Here is a 20,122-nt window from a genome sequence, read left to right as displayed (position 1 = left end):
CGGGTGCTGTCAGCTGCCTGCAAGTCCACTGTCAGGGCGGAATTGGCCCGGGTGAACCCGTCAGCATTACAAACATGGCGGAAAGCGAACTGAACGTTGACAGCCTCATTTCTCGCCTTCTGGAAGGTACAGCAGCTTCATGATGTGTTATATGTTAAGGAACTGTTGTGTTTTGGTTTTAACTATTATCAATACGTCAAAATGTGGGAAGAAATGTGCCAGTCTCGTAGCTGTATGTGTTAATCGCTAGCCCCGCTAAGCTAACCGTTCTGTTCACGTACGTTGTTTAAAGTAACAAACTTATTATCACTGAAATTATTACAGCAAATATATGAGTAAAATAATGTTGTTCGTCTCGTTTTTAATCTTGGCGCTGTGAGGAAAGAAGCGACAACTATTTAGCTCGCTTGCTACCTGCCGTCACAAAGCTGCGTTATTGGTGATCGATAACCGATCGACAGAGCATTCATACGGATTGTGTTTCTAATATTTCCACGTCACTAATCACAAGCACCGAAGGATGCTGTGGTTGTTAAACGATGTAGCGTTATATCTAGTGCCCATGTTATCGTGGGACTTCAGCCGAAATTGGTACGTTTGCTTACGTTTTAGCATTCTGAAAACACCCATAAGTGCTGTTTTAGTCACTATCAACCATATTATTGATATCGAAAGTGGCCCAATAAGATATAGTGATTTATTTACACTTGTATTGTGAACTTTAAAGTCCAATTGTGAAACAAAAATCAACCACAAACCATCGTGCAGAACATCTGAATCTTCCAAAGACAAGTCAGTTTTAATAACTATTAAACTACATATTCGTTGATAATTGTTTACTTTTTCATTTACCTGATACTACTCACGCATCCACCTTAAGTCACCGAATAAAACGGACAATCGTTTATAAAACGGGTTAGCCGTTTTAGCCAATTGCTACCTGCTGGGACACGCCCCCCTTTGCTGGGAATCTGCCAAAACACACATTTTAACCAGTGAAACCACTGCTGACGTGTTAGTTTGTTCATTCGTTAATTAATTGACACAAATTGAGGAACAAGCACAAGAACAGGAGGGGACCCGAGGGTTGAATTATTGTCTCTACTTAAATCTACTCTACTTAAAATGTAATGTACTATACTACTATAACTGATGCAACAAAATAGAAATTAACTTATTATTACTGATTATTAACCATGTTTTGTAACTAACCAGTTTGAACTAAATAAGAGTTTTTATATACTCAACTATACTCATATCAGAAATGAATCCATAATCAATTGATTTCACTGTTACACTCTGTTTTGCAGTGCGAGGATGTCGCCCAGGGAAGATAGTTCAGATGTCAGAGGCCGAGGTGAGGGGGCTTTGCATCAAGTCCAGAGAAATCTTCCTCAGCCAGCCTATCCTGCTAGAACTGGAGGCTCCGCTTAAAATATGCGGTGAGATATAAACCTGTTACATCAGCACGTCATTATCCATCTATTTTTTGGTTATGTTCAAGATGATTTAATGCATGGCACATATACAGGCACCAAAATGTCCTCGTTGACTTCAGAAGATAAGAGAACGTGGTTTTGAATTGACACTTTTTACAAGATGGTCGCAAGTTTGTGCAGCTGAGCAAGTAGGATAACAGGCTATGTGTGTTACTGAGTGTGAGTGTGAGACAGAGAGAGAGAATCGAATAGTCCAATGATTCAGATGAATGTATCATTCCAGGTGATATCCATGGACAGTACACGGATCTGCTCCGGCTTTTTGAGTACGGCGGTTTCCCCCCGGAAGCCAACTACCTGTTCCTGGGGGATTACGTGGATCGAGGCAAGCAGTCGCTGGAGACCATCTGCCTCCTGCTGGCCTACAAGATCAAATACCCAGAAAACTTCTTCTTGCTCAGGGGGAACCACGAGTGTGCGTCCATCAATCGCATCTACGGCTTCTACGACGAGTGTAAGCACCGAAACGCATTCGAGCTCAAACTGAAAGTAGTATGGAAACGATTAGTCGATAAATCAATCAGTTTTGAAACTAAAAGAACTAAGAGTGAGAAGCATTCACATCTGGATCTAAGAATTCAGCATTATGAATCATTTACGTGTGATTGTTTGTTTCTATTTTGTTTTCTTTAGGCAAGCGCAGGTTTAACATAAAGCTCTGGAAGACATTCACAGACTGTTTCAATTGTCTGCCGATCGCTGCCATCATCGATGAGAAGATCTTCTGCTGCCATGGAGGTTTGTGAATCATTTAATGTTTGGCGCAAACTAATGTTCTACTTTAAACTAACAGGTATATAGAATTAGCTCAATTTAGCTTTTTGTTATGTAGCGGCTTTAATTCTGTCACCTGCTCTCCTCAGGGCTCTCACCAGATCTGCAGTCCATGGAACAAATCCGACGCATTATGAGGCCCACTGACGTCCCGGACACAGGTCTGCTTGTCCTTTGTGTCTGCGTTAATGGAATCAAAGAAGCAGAAACTCAGTTAGTTGATGGCAGAGCACATCTATTCCGTCTCAACACTGATGGTTTACGATAGATCAGTGATAAAAATCAAATCATGCACACAAGATAAAGGACCAACTGCAAGAAAGCTTTGTGTTATTCAGATAGAACTCACCTGCCCAGTAATGGTGTTTAGTATGTTTTCTACCAGACTATGATGGTGTTACTGACTTGATTTCTGCTGTTGTGCCAGGCTTGCTCTGTGATCTGCTGTGGTCAGACCCAGACAAAGATGTCCAGGGATGGGGGGAGAATGATCGGGGAGTTTCCTTCACTTTCGGAGCCGATGTGGTCAGCAAGTTCCTCAACCGGCACGACCTGGACCTCATCTGCCGAGCTCATCAGGTAGAGCGTTGTGCTGTAATTTAGGGCTACATGCAAAATGATACTACGCAGGGTAAGGCTCAATGAAGTGGTTTAAATTTGACAATTCATAGACTTCCTGCTCTAATCTGACCATTCAGTCTCAGACACAGGGTTTGATTAATTAACAATGTGTGACTGCCATCTGGTGGATTTCTGGAGAAGTGCAACTGAACTGTATCAGCCACCCATTCCCCTTAAATCTCACCAATAATCTAAAAACTTGAACTGTGGGAAACAAGATTTCACAACATTACGATTTCTTTCATTTTAAATGTAGCTTTTAAGTGAGTTAGTTCATAAACAAATGACCTAATTAGCAGCAATGATTGGAATGTGAGAAATCACTTAGCAGTAATTTTTATTATTGGATTAGAGTTATTACCATAGAAACAGATTTGGGCACATTAGGACAAATTTTAAGATTTGATTTGACTAATATTGATGTAGATTTGATACTCCTTTAATTGATGAAAGTAATTGCCTTGACTTGCACGTTTACAGACCCTGAGAAAATAATTTGCTACGTTGTCACACTGCAGGTAGTTGAAGACGGCTACGAGTTCTTCGCCAAACGGCAGCTGGTGACTCTGTTCTCTGCCCCAAACTACTGCGGGGAGTTTGACAACGCGGGCGGTATGATGAGCGTGGACGAGTCCCTCATGTGCTCCTTTCAGGTGCTGACCTCAGCGTTTCCTCTCTAGCAGAGATGTAGAGCTGGTTTCACGTGCTTGATGATGTACTAACGCGATCCTCCCACCTTTCAGATTCTGAAGCCATCGGAAAAGAAAGCAAAGTATCAGTACGGAGGGATGAATTCGGGAAGGCCCATCACCCCGCCTCGTACCGCTCAGGCCCCCAAAAAGAGGTGAGCAACCGGCGGTGACCCTCCTGCTCTTCCCCCCCGGCTGGTCTCTGGTTCCCCGCAGGCCACCGCGACACACTCCAGGCTCCTCTCAGTCTCAGTCAGCTTGCTCACCCGTAAACAGATAATTCTAGGAGTGTCGCTGCTCGTTTGTGGGTATTTCTATTAACATGCGACTAATCATTTTCCACGTTTTCTTCCCCCCCCCCCGACGCCATGGTACAGTTCATGTTGCTCAGAACTCACTGCTACTATTACTGCTCGGTCCATTCAGCAATATTAAATCCAACCTCTTGTGAAATGGGTGACTTGTAAAGTAAAGACGCTTCTCTGCCTTCAGTTGCTGTTTTTTTTCCCCCTCCCTCATAGTGACTTTGTGAATATGTGCACACTTGTATGATCCAAGATGGTTGTTTATACTAGCCAGTGTCAAATCCAGATTTTCCCAGAACACAGGAACAAATGTCAAGTCCTCTAATGTTGATCTTTTTCCTCCTGTGGTTGCTCTTCCTGTATATAAGCTCCTGTAGTGCGTAACAGGAACAGCTGCTTCGACATCACACAAACTTTCCCTTCGACTCAAGAATGTTCGTCTCACAAAAGAGATATACTAAAACAAATTCCGATTTGAGTGCAATAATTACTGCTAGAAATCTGACTGTATGCATTTGTACAGGCCTTTCCTTCATTGATGTCTTTTTATCTAAAAAACAAAAAGGACCCATCCAGCCTTCACTGCACCTTCAGATTGTGTTTCACATGTAAACAAGATTCTCCTCTGTGGAAAAGGAAGCAAAGAGCATTTGTGGTTAAATGGTTACAAGAGTAACGCAACTTTTTGGTTTGTTTCATTGTCGATTTAATGATGAAAAGGATGCAAAAATGTGTCAATTCTGTGTGTGTGTGTGTGGAAACTGAAGGACCGAGCTTCCAACGGACATGTTTACAGCATTTGTGTCTCTTGGTCATCTTGGTAAGTAGGTGTTTAGTAAGTTAAGACACAAAAGCTGCCAGACAGCGTGGTTTGTGAAAGTTCTCACAGCTCTGTGTGATCGGAGTCGTTTGTTATTCACACCATCACATTTCAAAACATTGTTGTACTAAACTTCTCGTCTAGGCATTTTGTTGTTATCGCCATTAAAGGAGTGATATTCCATTGTTCCCGATTTGTGGTTATTGTAACAAAATAATCTCCATATCACCAAAGGACATTTAACGTAAATATTTTATTAATTTAAATCTTGCCTTTTGCATTGTAAATCTGTTGCTCTTGAAGTTGGAAACAGGATGTTGTTTACCAAGTTTGGAGATTTGTACGAGTTTGTTTAAAAGAGTGAAATAAATGGAAGTGATGTTCACCCTCTTGTTCTACATTCATTTAGCGTCTCAGTGTTTATTGTGTGTGTGTACTGGAACAATAACGTGTTAGAATGCAAGCAGATATTTAATGTCTAATCAACAAATCAGATTTGGGATTGATCAGAGTCCTTATACAGTCAAAAAATGTAAAGTACTAACATCTGAAAGTCTGCATGTGCAGTTTGTCACAGAAAGGTGTTTTATAATGACACACAGCTTCCTAAAAGGTCCCACATTAAAAACCTGTCATCCATTGGTTTGTTTCACTTGAGGGCCTGCTGCACTGACTGTGGTACTCTGCTGATGTAGTACTCGTGGTTGCGTAGCGTTGCAAGAACCCCGGCAGAGTTCATGTGCTTCACATTAGCATCATAGCTGTATGCATTGCCGTGCATGTCAGTTAGTTTACCTGCATAAGACACATAACAGATGAATTATTACTTCTGAACACATTTTACAGAGCAGTTCACGGAGCTGACAGCCAGTCACATCACGCCAACTTCTTTACAACATGCATGGTGGTGCTTTTTGCTCACTGATGTTCACAATATCCTCTACTTGGACAGAAATGATGGGTTTGTTTCTTACCTCCAACAGCATGTAAAATGGCTTCAGGAGCGCATGTGTCCCACTTCTTGCACCCTGGACTGGCAAAGACGTAAGCAGAGGCCTTCCCCTCTACAAGCTGGATAATCTGCAGCCAAACAACCAGCGATCAGCCTAAACACCATTTTCCTCTGCTCTTCGTCTCATTAACTCTAAAACCATCTCACCTTATTTCCGGCTCCACCCACTCGTATGACTTCATGAGGCTCCATGGCGTCGACGCAGTCTGTCACTTGCTTGTTGCTATGGGAGCGCGTAGTCGTGACGATACGTTTTCCGTCCGGCACTTCCTGCAGTTTAAATCCGAAAGCGCCCACTCCGAGCATTCCCCACATGGTTCTTCCCAGGTTGGCTCCTGCTCCGAGCTGACGGGGAACAAAAGTTTGTCAAGGGCCGAACAGAGCGGAGAGAGAACTTCAGATCAGAATCGTTTAGTTTGGTCGGTACCTGATAGTTGTAGAAAGGCTGGTGGATGACGCCTGCGATAGCTCTGCCTCCATATGCAATTCCAATGAGCACAGTCACGTTATCGAGGAGCCCTGAAGTCAGGAGATGGCAGGATTTTAGTGGATGTGGCAGAATAAAGTTTTCCTGCATTTTATAAAACAGCATGCAAGTAATTAAATGTCCCAAGTGGCGTTTAAACACAGGAAAGGAAGAAACTGAAAAGATCATTCATGTTTCCTTTCTTTTCTGTCCAGAATAAAGATATTCTGCACACACACACACTTGGGTGTCCCGCCCCAAACACTCCGGTGCCTTCTGTCACCCATACAGGGAGCTGTGCTGAGAGGCTCAGAGGGGTCCAGACCTCTGCTTAGATTCTGGGTCTCAGGTGGGACACGGAGACACCTTGATGCTGATCAGCAGACAGACAGACAGAGAAAGAGAGAAAGAGAGAGAGAGACAGAGAGGTAGGCAGGCAGATAGTGGCAGCAGGATCCATGAAGAGGGAAAGAGCAAGCGGCAACACAGAAGAGCCAGAAAGCAACCAAATAAACCCATAATGATCCGTGGAAAGCATTTACAATAAAAGAAACAAAAAGGACAAAGACTGAGGGAATCTGCAGGGCCATAACACTCCAGAGATTTCTTTCAAACACATTTCAAGCTCTTACCTTCTGTGTATTCCTTTGTGCCATCAAGGGGATCGACCCACACGACTAACTGGGATTCAGAGAGAAACACACAGTGACACACAGGAACAGTGAAGAATCATAGTTTGAGTCAAAGTAGTTCCACAGAGCTGAGAATATGCAATGCACACGTTGTTACCTCCTCCTCCTTTAGCCCGGTGTATTCTGCTGGACAGGTCTTCTGCAGGATGTCCTCTGCTTGGCCATTCTCAATGAGGTCATCTTTTATCTCCTCAGCTGGAAGATCCTGCACGAAAAAAAAGGGATTCAAGCTTCGTCTTCAAGCGAATCACTGCCCAGGCAGATTTCCCCTTTCACTCACCTCCTCTCCGATGATGGTAACCTTTGGGAAGCGTTTGGACAGAGACGCACAAATGCTCTGCTGGGCTACTCTGTCGGCCAGTGTCTGCAGATCATTAGCCCCGGTCTGTTCAGGGACACACAGAGGAATAAGGAAACGTTACAACCTTTGACCCTAATTATAATATGCATTAAAATTCCAGGACTGATGATGTTCACGCAATGTTTTACGCATATTTTATCTGATTAGAAGTAGATGGGTCTCACCTTTTCCACAATGCCGAGCTCTCCACTGTGAAGAACGTTCCTCACAATGGCCCCAGCCTTTTCTGCTACAGTGAAGGCAGAGGCCACCAGGCGCATCAGCACAGCAGGACTTCCAGACATTACTGACAGGCAGAGCAAATAGGCAGCTATTTAAGCAGACAAATAACATCATTACTTTGACTTTAGTTACTTTGTTTTCATCTACAGTTCACCATCCATACTACACCGAATAAAGTAAATAAATGACTTGTACAGGACCTCTCCATTCTCTTTTGTGATTTTTCTGGTATTTTTTTTTAATGGGGAGAATGGCAGTTGTCAATTCTTCAAAGAGCAGGCGTTCTTAACAGTTTGTTTACTTTTATCTTTAACCTCGGGCACAACAGCGTTTTAGAATACAGGATGCACAAACGACAAACTTCGGTATTTCCAGCTAGCTAAAATGCTAGTGCAAAAATCTTGCTCAAATCAGAAAACATAACTCTGGGAGATGCTAGAGAAATAATGCGTATTGATGTTGAATGGTAAAGTGTAGCGAGTACTTACTGACGCTGAAGTGAGATATTACTCTCACCAATTCGACAGGTAACACGGGTTCACGTCCCCAAACGTGTAGAACCCAAAGATCAAAAATAAGTCAAGATAGTCCGGCTTGTTCGCTTTGTTATATGCTAAATTAGCAAGATAGGTTGTCATACCACATATATTGGCAGTTATTTCTTACGTCAGCAAGCAAGCACATTAACGTGGGAAAGTGTGAATATCTTGCTCACGTGCCTCTGATACTGTAGGTCGGATAAACACGTACAACACCCGAAAAAGCGACACGTTAGGCGAAACAAATGAAAACTTGGTGAATCATCTTGCCATTAGGCGCTCTTTGTGAAAACACCCAGCGATGGGTCCAAGTGCCCGTCGTGTTCATTAGCCTAGAAATAGGAGTTAAGAATACTTATCGAGGTAATAACATTATTTTCTTTATTTTTATTTTATTTCAGGAGGAAGCACTTGCAATAAAGAGAACAGAAGAAGCCTCCAAAATACTTTGTATAAACATTTTTTATGAAATTGTGTAAAGCCTCTAAAGCCCATTCCCTTAAATGTCAGAGAACTAAAATAATTTTCCTTCAAGAATTATAATACAATGATAACGTTGAACTTTGTGATTTCAAAATGATTTCCTCGCTTGGCCAATTCATGTAAGAACACCCCAGCCAAAACAAGACTTTATTAAAAGCTTTATATTTCAAGTTATCCCACAATTCCACTTGCCCCATGTTTTACATTAATGGCATATTATCTGTCGAAGGAAAAAGAAAATACAGTCCTCTTTTAAAATCACCAACAGATTCCTAAATTGCAGCTGAGAGGTTATGAAAGGGGGTGCAGCCCAACATTGTTCCTCTTTAAAACGAGCAAAGTCTCAGCCCAGTTCCTTCTTTGATGCAATTCAGTAAAGGTGTAAGAATGGAACTCTTAAATTAAGATGGATATACAGACACGCAAGATACTGTCGAGCCTGAAAAATCACAATAGATCTCTAGGTAGTACGATATCAGTGACGTCGTGTTTTGGAACACAATGGATGGTCGTCATTGTAGTGATTGATGTCATCTGGGTGCCAGAGGCCTGTATCCCATTTCTCCTTCCAGCTGTTCTGCGGTGAGAGTGCCCAACAGAGGCTGACAATCTGGATTGAAGACAGAATAGGCACTCAGTTCTCCAGGCTCGCGGGCAGATGGGCTACGGAGTCCTTCGTACAGCCAGTAGAAGAGGGAGATGACGAAGAAGGGAAGGCCAAACTCCAGTTCGGCAAACAGACCGAGGAGGACCAGCCAGAGTAGCAATTTGAGCAAAGTGAGGTTTGAGATGCAGAGATGACTGGAAAGCAGCCACCTTCCCACAGCGCTATTCAGGAGCCAATCTGAACACATCTGCAGAGAACACACAAGACAAAGACACAAATTGGAAAATTACAAATATGACACTGACATCATGGGGTCAACCAGAAATAGGCACACATGTTAGGAGGACATTGGCTTTTCTTCTAAGGTGACAAGATCTTAGGATTGCATGTAGCACAGGTGGATTTAACATGCAGAAAGTACTTCTATGATGATGATGTACTACTACATCTGAGTGTGTACCTAATATTCATGTTGAACTGAGACCTAATTCAATCAATCTAGGTTCAAATCCCAGTCCTTATCTGTGCTAAGGAGTTCTTCTTCCGTCTATTTAGGTTAATTCCAATGTAGGACCGTCGACTTCAACTAACTTCACTCTGTGGTTAGTGCCCCTTTGGTCCTTACATCCGTATTCCTCATTAAAGGGCATTTTAAAAACATAAACATGGTGGCAGAATGACGTTTATTCAGCGTATGGCGCCTTACTTGCGTCTGAGAGATGTTCGAACTTCTGTCTTCTTGTTGCTCTTCTTTGCTAGGGGAGCTGTCAATGGTTGCGTCCATGTCGGCGAATGTTGGCTCCTGAGGCTGAGAACTAGAACTAACATCGCTTTTGTTTGCTTGTTCAATTCTCCTTCGGGCTCTGAACTCTGTTAGCTTTTGCTCCATCGTTGCATACGCAACATCCCCAAGGCTAACAGCTGTAAGAACCGGAAGTTACTGAAGTATCGATGCGTTTACTTTTGGAAACGTCACCAACAAATTATTTAACTACGTGGAGTGTCCAGTGTGATAATATATATAACCTAAGAGGGATTTTTAAGAGATGTTCGATATATTATTACTACAGCCGACATTTGTTTACGTTTCACATCCGTGTACATCGGAAACTAGTACGTCGTGTCGTAAAAAGCTTTCTACTGTCGCAAAACAGGTCTCAGATCTGCTAGCTTGGCTGTTTTCATCAGAGTGGTGAGCATTCTAACTTAAAAACTCCCGTTTATATGATGTCCTTATCGATTTATACACGCTTCGATTGCAATTCCTGCTGTTCGTTATCGTATAAGCTGAAAACAGAGAAAAGACGAAGAGTCGATGGTTCAGACAATCTGCAAACAATCGTGGGCGAGCTCACCATCACAGCAACACCAAGTCGCATTTTGTTGTTGTTGTAACACTTAAATTTAGAAAAATTTAGAATAGAAACAATATAATGACCATGATCGTGATTATATGAAGTTACGACTTACAAGGGATGGAAATGTCACTGCTATAGGGAACTGTTGGGATGGGATGAAAAGTATGGGAATGCCTGAAGATTACAGGGATGTGTCATTGTGCGGCATTCCAATTCCCAAACAGCTATGAAGTAGTACCCGTTGGTTTCCACTAGATGATGACTGATATAAGACTGATATTTCCTGGTTAACTGTGGCTCTCAGCTGATGTTGCAGTCTGGCTCTGTGCAGGCCTGTAACACCACTTGTGTCCTTCTCCTTTCTCCTCAGAAATGGCTTCAGCTCCAGCACAGCAGCCTTCCTTGACTGTTGAGCAGACCAGAGGTGAGTAGACTCGCCCCTCTTTTGAATAAAATGGCAGAATGTTTGTAAGTGTTTCAGTGTTGTCGCATGATGCACAAGCAGAGTGAATACAGATAGGTTTTGTTTGTTTGTTTGACAGTGGTGCTCAGTGAGGTGATCCAGGCTTTCTCGGTACCAGAGAATGCTGCGCGGATGGAGGAGGCGAGAGAGAGCGCCTGCAATGACATGGGCAAGATGCTGCAGCTTGTGCTTCCTGTTGCCACCCTGATTCAACAGGAGGTTATCAAAGCCTACGGTTTCAACAACGAGGGAGAGGGTGAGGCTGTGCTCTCTTGCTTTAACAAAGGATAGATATAAAGTATGCACTTGTCTTGATGTTGACCTGTCATTCAGGACCTTTTAACACAAAATAGGTGCATACTGTGTAATTGACAAGATTGATTGACTCATTGCCTCTAATTATTTAAGATTGTTCTGCACATTAAGCAGTTGTTCCCCTTACTAGTTTAGCAAATAAAGATGAAGACTATGTGCTACATGAATACCCTTATTAAAATGTGCTGCAGTGTGAGGAAGTGGTATGTTATCCATCACAACTGAAGATTTAGAATGCCATTATATATACATATCAGTGATTAATGTAGGATCAGTCCGACTAACAGTATTTTGGTCCTGCTTACCTACTGCGCGTGTGGATTTCATTAAGTGTCGATCCTGTCTGCTTTACTTCCAGGTGTCCTTAAATTTGCCAGATTGGTGAAGATGTATGAAACCCAAGACCCTGAAATCGCAGCCATGTCAACTAAACTGAAGTCTCTCCTCTTGCCACCACTATCAACACCACCTATAGGAGGCGCTATAACAGCTTCTTAGGAAATATTCGCCATCGTTTGTTACCTACTGCAAAATTCTGTCTGTTCATCGAATGCTTTTAATTTACATGTATCCCCATCTTGAGATGTATGATGGAAAACTGATGAATCTTAATGGTATTAAGTACCAAAAAATGATTCAAAATTCACAGCTAAATGACATTCTGGTTTCATTTAAAGTGTCCTTGCAAAATGAAACTTGCTTTTTTATTGCTTGTAACCTTTCAGTATTTATTTGTTACATGTAATGTAACGTGTGACCATATTCTCATGATGGTGATTTGTTAACATTTTCATTTCATGCCATCTTTTATACTATTTTTTATGAAGCCTGTTGAAAACGTTCTTTTATGTATTAGAATATAATACTTATTAAAAGGTTTTTTATGTGGAGCCATGCCTTTTGTATAACAGTGTAGGTTTAATGGAGAAAATGAAAACCAACTTCCATATATTAACTTTATTACTGCAATAAGGCCTTCATACCTCTCTTCATGTGTTTACAATGTTATATTTTTAAATAATTACACACTTACATATATACACATTTCCTCATGGGCAACTTAACTCAAATTTAAGATTAAAACATTACTGTATGAATGTAAAGTCCGGGATCATGCCTGTCTCCACTCTTGTATAGTCTGAGTTTGGATGCATGCTTCGCTATTGCGATCGGAGAAATTCACTGTAAAAAATAGCAACATACTAAAACTGAGGTGCCCTAGATACTGAAATACTAAATCCTAAGGAACTGAAATCCAATTTTAAGTTTACATTCATCAAAGTGCTGGTTCTTTTAAAAAGAAATAAGGCAAAACAGTGCAAAACCAGTGTGCTCAGCACCCAATGTGAGTAAATCATGGTTGACATGTGGACTGTAGTCCTGCAGTCTCAGTCTGATCATTTGTTTGTGTCATGTGCAGTATCACCCAACAGCTTCTGCCTTAAATACAGGAAAATAAAAGGGTAATCTGGGAGTAAGATAAGTATTCCATTCACATTTGTGCGTGTTTACACAATAAAAATAACACCACCAGTCTACCTAATATTGCTAATAATAGTACATCTCCAAACTTGGGTGATTTTGAGCAGTGCGCCCTCTTGTGATGAGCAGTATTTCAGTCTTTCAGCAACGTCACATCTCAAAGTGACGGAAGATGCTTTCAACATAGCCCAGGACCCTCTGCCAGTCTGGCCCTCCAGCCTTCAGCATCTCATCCACGGTCTGCCACACAAGCATCACACACACACATACAGTATTATTTACAGCTGCAAAAGGCTCTGTAACTTTCCATCCGGCTCGTCATTACAGAAAAGTGCTTCACACGCTTTGTAACAAACTACATTGGAAATCAGAAGTGTGTTGAGTGTTAATCTCTCACCAGTGTGGCTGTGATTCCCACACCCTCTCCTGTTTGAAAGGCCAGGGAGAGGTTTTCTTTCTGTAACAAACATTCAACTCAGGATTTTCCCTTTCAAAGTTCAATAAATTAAAGGAATTCATTGTGACCATACACATATTCTATGTTTAGCATGTTCTTTTGCTTTAGCCGTTACCTTGTCTGCTGGGTTGAGACTGCTGTATGCCACGTGAGTTGGTAAATAGGTGTGATAAACGGCACAGAAGGCCAGGCCGTCCTCCCAGCTGCTGCTAAAGTTGGTGATTTCAATATTCTGTAACAAAGGAGCATACGAATTCAGCAAAGATGAAATCCATTACGGTAGATTGTGTTATTTGTTTAGGCTCGACGAAAGACTCCTTCTCTCACCTTATAGCCTTGGGTGCGACTTTGGCACCAGCGCAGCAGGGAATTTCTGCGGGAGCCACCGTGGCGCCGCAGCAGAGCACTGAAACCATCCTGGGGTCTTGGAAAGAGATTGGGGAACATTTACGCGAGCACCTTTCAAAATAGTTTACCTGAATTTGTGACTAACGGTGTGGGACGACTCTGATCTTGTTGTAAATGCTACGGTGACTGATTCCGAGTGAGCGGAATGAAGCGGGACCTGGGACGCAAGTGAAGTATAAAAAAGGGTCTAATAGCCACTTACTTGCTGGAATCTGAACTGTGCTCGTCGTCCTGTTTTCCTGCAAAGCAAAGTCACAAAAATGTCTTGTCTTGTTGGTTTGGATTACACTGGATTACGTAGGTTAATAGAAATCTAAATAAATATGTAATAAAACAGAAAAAGTCAACTTCAGCTCACTTGTATTAAAGCTGGACCAGCTGTCCTGCCGCTGTAAAATGCGATCCAATCTTCTTCCCTTTGTTGGTTCTTCTTTCTGAAAGGGTTTAGAAACATGGTGGACTTGCTTGATAGTTACATTAATCTATGTATGATTTGTGAGAGTCATGAACGTGTCAACAATGGGCGATACCTTGCACAGCGGCAATGTTGTGCTTGTGTTTGGTGAAGCCCCATTTTGACTGGGGCTGTCAGTCGGGAGCGGGAGACGAGACAGACTCCTGAGAGACAAAACGTTTGCACATTTAGGTAACAGGTTTGATAAACGTGCGTGTGTGTTGTAACAGTCGCTGTGCTGCTGCAATTGCAGTTACGCCGTGCTCACCAAGATCTTTCCGACAGCATCACGATCCTCCTGGGATCTCTCGGCCCGCGTCCCTCTTCCCTCTTTTTCTCTATGGCAGCCAGTCTGCGCAGGTATCCCTCCGCCACCCCCTTCCCCTTCACCTGCTCCCCCTCTGCTCCATTTTCCTCCACCGGATTATGACCCACATTTTCAACATCCAATCCCTGATCTGCTTCGTTCCCTTCCTGAGTTTCTGGACTTTCTGCTTTAACGTCTACCGTTTCCCCCTCTAAATCTTTATGCATTTCCTCCCCCTGCTTGTGTTCTTCAGTGTGGACCTTGTCAGAGTCTTTTCCCTCTGTGTCCCTCTCGTCTGTGATGTCTTTCCCTCTGCAGGCATTCCTCAGGGCATCCAGCTCGGCCTGGTCCCGTTGGTGCTGCAGGGTGAGCTCAGTCAGTCTGTGGCAGGTGTCTCGGAGCTCCGCTCGGAGGCTCTCCAGCTCTCTGGCTTGTCCCTGCTCTCTGCCGAGGGCCTGTGTCAACCGCTCCTCCACCGATCTGTGGCTTTCTTGGAGCGAACCCAGAGCCTGCTCCGATTCTGTCCGCAGACGGTCTGCCACAGAGACCGCCACCTGCAGGTCACACTGGAACTGATGCCACTCCACCCTCTCTGCCTGCCACAGTGGACAGGAGAGGGACAGGATTAGAACAAATATGTTTGGAATTAGCCACTGTACTATGATTCGACTGTAAAAGATATCATGTGACACCTATTGTCAGCTACAGGGTTGTAAGAATTTGTTCACGAGCTTGTAGTAGTGTATGGTCAGGGATTCCCTAGTGTAATGGCGCCTCGTTGCCTTCTTGGGGATGCCTGGCAAACAATTTGTCAAATGACCGGCAAGACAAGGTAACTTCCCTTTGTAATGTCTATGCTGATAACACGAAATTACAAAGTCAAGTGTACATTAAACTGCACTTTCTAATATTTCTCTGACTCACCCTCAGTGTTTCCCTCAGGCTGTGAACCTCCTCGAGCAGCTCATCTCTCTCTGTTATCATGCGCCTGAGCAGCTCTGCCACAGACACACAGACACACACAGCACACGGTTTTTGATGGGATCACACTCATAGCTCCTTTCAGGAAACAAAAGAAAAGGAGTTCAGACTTGGATCACCTACCCACTGATCCTGTGGTGACATCCTGGTCACTGGTGAGGCCCACCGATGCCCTGTAATGCTCCATCAGGCTGAGCAGAACCAGGGTCATCTCCTCTCCAGCTTGCTCTGCCGCTGCCTGTGGCTCTAGTCCGCTGTCCCGCTCCTGCCAGCTCCGCTCTGAAGGTGAGCCCTTGGACAGAGACAGGGACACTGGGCTGTCCGGGCCGGCTGCCGCACTCCCCTGCTCTGCTGCTGCGTCGCTCGCATTTGTCTCTGGGGAGGAGGCACCGCGGTCTACACTTATCACGGCCCATTCTGAAGGTATCGACACTTTCTGCGTCCACTCTGTGACTGCAGTGGCGCTGAAGGGGCTGCTGCTGCTGCTGCTGCTCCCCGTGCTCTCTGGTGATGCTGTGTCATGCTGCTGTGCTTTACTAGTTGAGGCTGCGGATGATAAGGCCATGGCAGCCAACTCTGAGTCGGAGGGCGTGGTAGGAGGCGTTTGGAAGAAATCTAAAGGAGAACCTGGAGGGTAGAAACAAATTGCAACGGTCAAGCAGAGGTGGGAAGCAAAGGAATGGCAGAGGAAAAAGAGAACACTGCCATCAGACAATTTGAACTAATATACATTAGGTTCTGAGAATGCAAAGACCAGCCCTGCTTTTCTCCGATGCGGATGCGAGCAGCTGATGTCCTCTCTCTCACTGTACCGGTCTGACTAATGCAGCACAGAGCCTCTCCTGCCAATATCTTTGCAAGCAAATACACACCGATCCCTTGTGCAGCAAGATCCAGGAAGGGAGAGAGACTCCTTTGCCCAGATCTAATATCTAACAGCAGCTTCTACTGCTATCACAAGGTAATTACGGTCACAATTAGTCTGCTTGCTCACAGCGTCGTTCATCAGAGAGAAAACAAATGTTGGGTAATTTGATCATCATGCTATTAATGGTGTGCATTGATTATTCACTCGGCTATATATAGTAGACATATATATTTAGGCAGGGCACTCCGGTCTCCAGCTGTCTAGACTGGTGAAATCTTTCATGTATCTCTTCCTTGCACTTGTGTCGGGCTGCAGGATTGTGCAGTCTCATCATTCGCCTGGCAGCAGCATGATGTACTTTGCGCTCAGATCCGAGCCTGAGCCCATTGCCTGCACACTGACAGCCACGACAGGAAAGCCTGGGGCAGCATTTTAACCGGCTGTAAACTGGCTTTAAGACCGAGTAAGTGACAGTTAGAAAACAAGCCATGCGAAGCTGAGCGGGAGTGGTTTCACTGATCCAAACGTCAGCTGTTCTGTGACGCTTCTAAGGATACAGCTTGTTTCACTGCAAAGCTCTGACTCATCCCTTTTGTTTTCCAATGAAATGTTCCTCCCGGTGATCCCATCATCCCTGACATAAGTGCTTCAATTGGGTAAATCTGCAGGGTGCTTGTCTCTATTGACAGATAGATAATCTGTAAATAAACATCTTTAAAAAGATTCAAGATGATAACCCAATTTTAGTTTTGGGTAAAACAAAGGGATGTGATAAATGGCGCGTCTCATATTCTTCTAAACTGAGGCAAATTGGGACACATTTTCATGGTCTAAATGCTTCTACAAATATAGACACTCTTGTGCAAATGCAGCAAAATGAGACATTGCAACAAAGAACACAAAGTACCGTCTGTGTGGGAACCAGAAACAACTTGGTTCTTGCAGTTAATGGGCTGAACAGTGCTAATTCAAGAGTGTGTATGAAATTGGCTGTAGCTGATGCACAAAGGCCATGCTAAATATACAGTATGTTGTAAAATGTAAATGACTGTGTGTGGATTTGCATTTGCTCCCATGCTCAGGTGAGGTACCTGTAGTAGAGTTGTGGCTGTCCTTGCCAGTATGATTACCCATGATCCAACAGGGTTGGGTAGCTGGGCAGGTCCTTCACTCCGTCGTCTCCCTTATGACACCCACTGCTGTGTGTACAGAACATCTGTTCATCTTTCAGTAATATGACAAACCCTTTGTTACACTGTGGGATCTCCTTAGAGAATGGATCCAAATCACTATGACTGCTGTTTCAGAGATTTCTATTAAAAATGCAAGGGCCTCTGTGAAAAAAACACCACCTGCTTGCTGTTTTCTAGTGGCTTACAGAAGCTGTTTGATTTCTGTCATGCACACTGACAACATTTGACTAGTGTTATATACACACACTCACCAGCACTTACCACGCATATGCATTGCTCAAAAGAAGATCAATTCTGAGTCTAGCATGGGGAGACTTAACTCATGGAGCTTTAGGTTGATTGAATGATTACATTGTTTTGATAAATCAAATAAAGTACAAGTAGAAGTTTTTCACCAGGATGTGAGATTGACTTGTGAGCAGGAGAAGTGGCGCGTTGTAAAAAGATATAACAATATTGCAATAAGGAACACAAAAATTACAATACAGATTCATAAATATAACATAATATTCACAATATACACAAACACAAACATTGGGAATTTCCTAATCCATTCCTCTCTCTGTGTATTAAGTACCCATGGCGCTGCACACACAACTTCACACACATATTTAAGTTTATATCTACAGCCAAATGAAATAGAATCCATTTTCCCATGGGACAAAGATAACCCATCATCACTCAATCAATCACTATTGTCCTGGAGCTCAATACTAAGTGACCTTTGAACCATTTTAAATCATTCATAGTCACACACGGGCTTCTGTCTTCAAGTTGTAATATATACATATTTTAATTAAAATGAGCTCAAAAACCAACATCCAATCAATTACTTTGTCAATATAATACACCTCTTGCGTCAGGCTCAATATTTATCATTCAACCTTGTTCACCTCAGCCAAGTGCCAAAGCTCCTCTGCAGTACAAACACGTCTGATGTGTTATGGCGATTGCACCAGACTCCACTGAATAAATCCGACGAGTTAATGTTACCGTACATTGTTATATATATTTTCATCTCATGCATCATAACACACATCTGTAACACACCGTTCATACCAATGTGTAAATTCGGCATGCAAACGATTCGCTGTTTTAGATTGAATTGTAAAATCAGTTTAATTCTTCCAACTGAATCCCGCCACCGACTCCAAGTCCCGTTTAGCACTGTAGTTGGGACACGGTGAGAGAATCAACTCTAAAACTTAAAGATTTGCCAACCAGACCTGCTCCTTTGATCATACGACATATGCCGAATTAAAGAATAGTCCTTAACAGTTTGTAAAATGTTTTAAAATATACCTAAGCCCCATTATTTAGCATCCTAAACGGCCAAAGAGCGTTTAATTACTCGGTTTCTGAATGGAATCTGGAATCACATTTCTCCACTTAGGGATGAAGGATTTTGGCCGTGATGCGATGAATTCTGAATAATGACTCCTTTTTTGAAAATCAATCCTTCCTACCTGCTCAGCCTCACAGCAGGCCGCCTCCCAAGTGTGCTCACCCCCCTGTCCCGTCTTCTCCTCCGGGCGACTCGACCTGTACGTGCCCGGCTCACTCTCCGTCCCGTCCTCCGGATTCACCCGCACACACGGGCTGCATCGCCGCTAATCATTTCACCACGTTTTCACCACAGAATCAAAAAATAAAAAATCATATTCTCCCAACATGCCAACTCTTCCTCGTCTTTAAATCCAATGCGACAAACCGCGCAGGAGAGAGGAGGAAAGAAGATACACACTGATTGCGCAGCAGCTGCATGGATGTCGGTGCCAACAGCAACACGGAGAGATTTTATAAGATTGTTTTCACGGAATAAACAGTAACAGACTCCATCGTGTTTGATCTGCGGGGTAAACCAGGTGTGCTGTTCTACCGCAGCAAACCAAGCTGGTGGGAAAACAACGCGAAGAAGTCGTTTCGGGGCTAATTATCTTTTGTTGCATGCAGGTGTGATGGCGGACAGGTAATAAGTTGTAGCTTCACACGGTCCAGACGAGTCTTATTTGAATAAAACAACACAAGTCGTCATTGTTTGCAGGCTCGCCCAGTGGGTGTTAGAGGGCTAAGTACAGGTCTCCAATTTGGAGCCTGGACTCATTTCAGACGAGATTCTATCCCACTGGTCCATGTTTTGCAATAAAGTAGTGGTTCCCAAAATGTAAGACGTGGACCAGCGGAGGTACTTGTTTTGCAATTTTCATAACCAGACTGGAGATCACTTACATTTTTTTATTGAAAATGTTATTGATATGTTGGAAGCAAATTTCACAAACTGTTTTGTTTTGGGGAATTCTTTTCTTGCCTTTTCAATAAAAGAATTACTATCAAATCCTTTTCTGAGTGTTCTATAGAAATACGATTGTAAAATTGTATGTATTTTTTATGCCGAGCTGCCCTTGAGCAAGGCACCGAACCCCCAAACTGCTCCAGCCCTGTGTTGACCCCTCGGTAATGCATGTGTGTTTGTGTTGTGATATGTAAGGGGGGCACGCAAGACCAATTTCCGAAGACCTGTTTGCATGATAACGTGTAATTTGACCCAATAAAGTTTCTATTCCATTCTATTCATTTCCTGGAAATAAAATAAAGAGCAGAATCAAACTATGTTCTGGTAAATATTTAGTTGGGTTCTGATTTGGTCATTTAACTTTTCCAATAGTTCAGTTTTATGGTCATTTCTTATTTCTTTTTATTTAACATTTATGTGTCTTACTCAGGCTATTTTTTTTTTACACAACAG

The 20,122-nt window shown here is 43.0% G+C and overlaps 4 protein-coding genes across 6 annotated transcripts; 2 read left to right on the top strand and 2 right to left on the bottom strand.

Moving 5' to 3' along the window:
* Positions 1 to 16: 16 nt before the first annotated feature.
* On the top strand, positions 17 to 4,812 carry LOC143013616 (serine/threonine-protein phosphatase PP1-beta catalytic subunit-like). The gene is made up of 8 exons (XM_076167310.1): positions 17 to 126; positions 1,311 to 1,442; positions 1,723 to 1,953; positions 2,133 to 2,237; positions 2,363 to 2,434; positions 2,701 to 2,852; positions 3,413 to 3,547; positions 3,638 to 4,812. Exons 1-8 carry the CDS (start codon positions 75 to 77, stop codon positions 3,740 to 3,742), a joined length of 984 nt encoding a protein of 327 aa, XP_076023425.1. The 5' UTR covers positions 17 to 74; the 3' UTR covers positions 3,743 to 4,812.
* Positions 4,442 to 8,250, bottom strand: bpnt1 (bisphosphate nucleotidase 1). 3 transcript variants are annotated; one of them, XM_076167329.1, is made up of 10 exons: positions 7,950 to 8,250; positions 7,404 to 7,549; positions 7,159 to 7,263; positions 6,976 to 7,083; positions 6,819 to 6,867; positions 6,476 to 6,559; positions 6,148 to 6,239; positions 5,868 to 6,065; positions 5,683 to 5,788; positions 4,442 to 5,503 (listed from the first exon to the last, which is right to left on the bottom strand). In XM_076167329.1, exons 2-10 carry the CDS (start codon positions 7,521 to 7,523, stop codon positions 5,358 to 5,360), a joined length of 1,008 nt encoding a protein of 335 aa, XP_076023444.1. In that variant the 5' UTR covers positions 7,524 to 7,549; positions 7,950 to 8,250; the 3' UTR covers positions 4,442 to 5,357. The 3 variants fall into 3 exon arrangements, with proteins under 3 accessions (XP_076023444.1, XP_076023436.1, XP_076023451.1); XM_076167321.1 differs by having other exon boundaries at positions 7,404 to 7,525; positions 7,950 to 8,249; XM_076167336.1 differs by lacking the exon at positions 6,476 to 6,559 and having other exon boundaries at positions 7,404 to 7,525; positions 7,950 to 8,246.
* A 122-nt stretch (positions 8,251 to 8,372) lies between these two features.
* On the bottom strand, positions 8,373 to 10,176 carry saysd1 (SAYSVFN motif domain containing 1). Its single transcript, XM_076167777.1, has 2 exons — positions 9,797 to 10,176; positions 8,373 to 9,337 (listed from the first exon to the last, which is right to left on the bottom strand). Exons 1-2 carry the CDS (start codon positions 9,977 to 9,979, stop codon positions 9,014 to 9,016), a joined length of 507 nt encoding a protein of 168 aa, XP_076023892.1. The 5' UTR covers positions 9,980 to 10,176; the 3' UTR covers positions 8,373 to 9,013.
* A 21-nt stretch (positions 10,177 to 10,197) lies between these two features.
* grcc10 (gene rich cluster, C10 gene) lies at positions 10,198 to 12,226 on the top strand. The gene is made up of 4 exons (XM_076167792.1): positions 10,198 to 10,282; positions 10,819 to 10,872; positions 10,991 to 11,167; positions 11,585 to 12,226. The coding sequence occupies exons 2-4, from the start codon at positions 10,821 to 10,823 to the stop codon at positions 11,722 to 11,724; spliced, it is 369 nt and encodes a 122-aa protein (XP_076023907.1). The 5' UTR covers positions 10,198 to 10,282; positions 10,819 to 10,820; the 3' UTR covers positions 11,725 to 12,226.
* The last annotated feature ends 7,896 nt before the right edge of the window (positions 12,227 to 20,122 follow it).

The sequence above is a fragment of the Genypterus blacodes genome, unplaced genomic scaffold (assembly GCF_046128005.1).
Source record: "Genypterus blacodes isolate CSIRO-AG114 ecotype Tasmania unplaced genomic scaffold, CSIRO-AGI_Gbla_v1 ptg000013l_1, whole genome shotgun sequence".
NCBI lineage: Eukaryota > Metazoa > Chordata > Actinopteri > Ophidiiformes > Ophidiidae > Genypterus > Genypterus blacodes.
Note: the sequence above shows the minus strand (reverse complement) of the source record. Positions and strands in the feature narration are given on the sequence as shown.